Genomic DNA, 4410 nt, shown 5'->3' on the forward strand with positions numbered 1-4410 from the left:
AGTCAATAATCATGCAGATTTATGTTACAAACTTATAGAATTGTACAGTAAGAAAGTTATTTCCTTTAACCAGGAAATTAACGTTCTTAGAATTGACAAGACGGTTGACCCTGAGTGGTCAGCTAAATATCTACAGTGGATCTAAAATATGAATAGTTAATTATAACTAGTTATGGTTAATTATTCATATTTCCCCATGAGTTAAATTCGCTACACCTATTTTGAGCATTTCAAATTAATTTATTAATTTTTTCTATTTATTTTGATGTTTACGTTAATGTTTATTGCTAGGAAATAACAAAATCAGCTTTATGTGAGAACAGGGTTGAGAAACCCCAAAACCTCATCAAATAAACATGAAATAAAAAAAGCTTGTAAAAAATAATATAATTGAAATATGTTAGGACATAAATTAAATGTACATCATTCAATTTTATATTACATTCAGGTCCTAACTCATACCTAATTCACAGAAACTGCCAATCACAATCACCTAAATGACTAGTGAGGATCCACCCAAGGGAAAAAGCTAAAAGCCAAGGTGCAGAAGCCAAAGGAGCACAAATTACTAGCTTCCTCTGCACATTGAAATTCCATTTACCAAATGAGAAAGCAAATGGAGGAGCGACGCTGTTCTTCGCCTCGTGAATTACGGACTCCCATTTCCACCACAGCAGTATTTACAATCAGCACATTCAACAACATAATTATGTTTATTATGATGATAATGCAAATCACTCGATCTTCCTCATCAGCATTATGTTCTCTCAGTGCCAGCAAGAGCCTACATATTAATGAACCAACACTTGCTCGCACACACATGCAACATGAGGATAAAACAAGTACCACCACCATTAAAGAGGCTCGTCATTTTTTTCATAGCTACGCTTCAATAAAGTCTGCATTCAAAGCCCAGACCCTATAACAGTTTACATCTGAAACTACACATATAAATCATCCAAGCCTCATATCTGAGGAATTAGAGGGAAGATGAGACTTTAATTGCCCATATACAGAACATATTTCCTCTGATGCACTATGTTATGCTAAATGCTTCTACCTTCTCCTCTCCTTCGCTCTCATTTGATTACAGAGAACACCCTTCAGACAACAGCCATATTTTTTTTTTATCCCTCAGAAACAAAAGCGCTCTCAGTGCCTGTTCCCTGCATGCTCTCATCCCGTCACTTCACTTTACCCATTTTGCATTCATTTTCCCTGCAAAACAAGAGCTCGGCCGACACCACACCACCCGTCCTTTTTTCCCTCTGAAGCACGACATCAGACACGTCAGAAAGTGAGGAGAAACTTCCAAGCAGACAGAGGAATCGAGAGAGCGGCACTTTTCTCTTTACCTGCGGCCTTATTTTCACATCAGTCACCACTGCACACAAACACAGGAGAGCTTGTGTTGACATACTGAAATGGGAGAAGATCTAACGCCAGGCTGATTATACCTTCACAGCACTGCCTTTCTCCATCTCGGTCTCGTCTTTTTTTTCCACAAGTTCCTATCCAAGGCCACAAGAAACATTCAACCTAGAGTACAAAATGTTACTTTTTTTTTTACCACATGTGCCAATTAGACCTGGCAGACAGTTAAAAATATATATATATACACATTATACAATACCATTCAAAAATTTGGGGTTGGTAAAATTTTCGAATGTTTCGAAAGAAATTATTTGATGAAAAATACAGTGAAAACAATAATACTGTGAAAATATCATCACCATTTAAAATATCATATTAAAATGCAATTTATTCCTGTGATGGCAAAGCTGAATTTTCATCAACCATTACTCCAGTCTTCAGTGTCACATGATCCTTCAGAAATCATTTTAATATGCTGATTTGATGCTCAATAAACATTTCTTATTATCAATGTTGAAAACAGTTGAGCTGCTTATTTTTGTGGAAACTAGGGTTGTGACGGTGAGGAAATTTTCCCACCGGTTAATCGACGTGTGACAACACCGGTAATACCGGTATCACTGCGGGGGCGGGGGCGGGGGCGTTCCCTCTTTTCCTCGCTTTCCTTCGCTTTTAAATAGCTTGTAAATGCGATGTGCGCATTTTATTTTCACTTTCAAATAGCGGCAATTCGGCATCAATTGCTTGAATGCAACAACGTTATACTCACTTTAGCCTATATATAAAACATAGAACTTTTATTAACAAAAAAAAAATACACCATGCTATAGGGCAGGCTATGCCTAATATAAAATAACTTACATAAAGTTTAAATGGGTATACAAAACTGGAAATAAGTTAACATGTAGCCTATAATATAACCAAATAAATAAGAAACGTAGAACGTTTATTAGCAAAACGAATAAGAAATCTTGAAGGCACGACACACACCTTGATGTCAAATAAAATAAATACATTTTACAAAGTTTAAATAAAGTAAAAATCAGCAAACACTGTGGAACCAATTAAATAAGAAACGAATGTTTAAAAAATTAAAAAATAAAAACTTCCAAAATCAGATAAACGGCAAAAGTCAAGAGGCTTTTCAAAATACTGCCAAACAAGCGCTTTTGCATTTCGTTTCGAAACTAAATCATCCGCGATCGTCTTGTCTGTCTCACCCCACTCTTCTTGTCAGTCAGCTGGACTCACTCTCCTCGCTGGAGAAATGAAATCTGATCTGTGATGCGACTGTCATTTGGCACGCTGCATTGAGCAGCCGCGTTCAGTTTTTAATTGTAGTGTCTGTTCTTTTACTGAACTAAATTATTTTTATTTCTATAAAATAATCAAAACGACGGTGGGGGTCGGTGTGCTGTGACGGTGGGCAAGTGACGTAACCGGTGTTGCGGCTTAACACCGTCAGCACCGCGGCAAGCCTAATGCTCATGTCTTAAAATGACACCACATGTCTCCAAGGAGAACCTTACAGATATTTCATACACATTTCTAAGGATCAAAACTATCAACACGATCAAACTTGCCTGTACATAATCTACTACACGTCTTCTGTTTTCTGAATGATAGTTAATACTTCAAGTAAAAAACCTTTTAGTGTAATTGTAAAAACATCCACCTTCAGCTTGTGTTTTTGTGTTCGTCTTTTAGCTGTGAAAACTTTACAAATTTTTATTAAAGTTAGAATGTTTTCCATTGTAATATTTCAAGATGAACATTTACTCAGGTTTACTTGATTATCCATGGAATGGTTTTAAAGATAAATTGTATTAAAATGCGAGTATCAAATATGATAATCAGGATTTTGAAGAATGTTAGTTGTTCATCTTTCAATCTTCAAACAATTAAAACTACAAAGTTTTGATAATAAACTTTTTAAAATCAACTTACAGACAATATTGTGAGATATAGAGTATCAAATGATATTCATAAGCATTTTATGCAAGTAATCTGCTGTACGGTTATAAAGACCACATTGATTTACATTACAAACTACCAGAATTTCATCTTTTAGGCCATATAAATATCAGCAACTGCACCCACACTGCATACGAAGCTCAACAAACAGCAGCACGTTTTTTTGTCATACGTCAGGCTTTCAGGTGTAAATTAAAAGACCGTTCTGTACCTGAAACATTCTCGCAGTTCCACCACTGTTGAACTTAACTAGCAGGTTTACTTTGTTGTCTCTCTCGTGGATTTCAAAGACCCCCTCTTTCCATTTGGTGGTCCCCAGCTCCCCACATCTGATGCGGATGCGGACAGCGCCACCGCTGGTCAGCTTGGTCACTGCGACGGCCATGAGTGCGAGAGGCGCTCAAAACTCCGGCTCGGGGCACAACTGAAGGCGAACAGATGCGGCCAGTGATCTGCAACAGAAGCCCAGACAAAAGACGAGAGACAGTGTCTGACGTGAAACAGCGTGAGATGCAGAAACGTATACATTACAGCCGTGCGCCCGCAAACATCAGCGATGACATTTACACAGCAAGCGGGAGCGTAACAAGTGCTTCTTTGAACAAAAGCACTCGATTTTGCTCCTTTGCGTTTCATTTTACACATCTGATGTAAACGAGCCAACGCACATCAATGCAGTGTTGGGGAAAGTTACTTTTAAAAGTAATGCATTACAATATTGCGTTTAGTTACTCCATAAAAAAGTAACTACTTACATTACTTCGTTACTTTTTATGGAAAGTAATGCGTTACGTTACTTTTTAAATCTCGGCAGGGCTTGCTTGTTTGTTTTTAAAATAAAAAAAAGTTATATTTTTGGCAAATATAAAAGCCTTTTCACACCAAAAGTGAAATGAATAAGCCTCAACCAACTGAAGGGAAAGTAAATTTACGTCCGTACAGTATAAATGCAGAAGAACAGATTTCAACACACTTAAAAACAAAAAAACACACAAATTTTTGTCTAGAGTAATTTGCGCTTATTAGTACGATTGAACTGGATCATCGAAGGTCAGAAGCAAA

General features: G+C 37.0%; 1 protein-coding gene across 3 annotated transcripts in view; it reads right to left on the reverse strand.

The window, feature by feature from the left end:
* The window catches only part of usp37 (ubiquitin specific peptidase 37), a 20488-nt gene that overhangs the window by 13662 nt on the left and 2416 nt on the right, over positions 1–4410 (reverse strand). For all 3 annotated transcript variants that reach the window (XM_016230947.1, XM_016230945.1, XM_016230946.1), the window contains exon 2: positions 3560–3800. In XM_016230947.1, coding sequence (XP_016086433.1) covers positions 3560–3733 — 174 coding nt within the window. In that variant the 5' untranslated portion in view covers positions 3734–3800. The remainder of the gene's footprint in view (positions 1–3559; positions 3801–4410) is intronic.

Source organism: Sinocyclocheilus grahami, unplaced genomic scaffold (assembly GCF_001515645.1).
Source record: "Sinocyclocheilus grahami isolate Dianchi unplaced genomic scaffold, SAMN03320097.WGS_v1.1 scaffold380.1, whole genome shotgun sequence".
In the NCBI taxonomy this organism is placed as follows: Eukaryota; Metazoa; Chordata; class Actinopteri; order Cypriniformes; family Cyprinidae; genus Sinocyclocheilus; species Sinocyclocheilus grahami.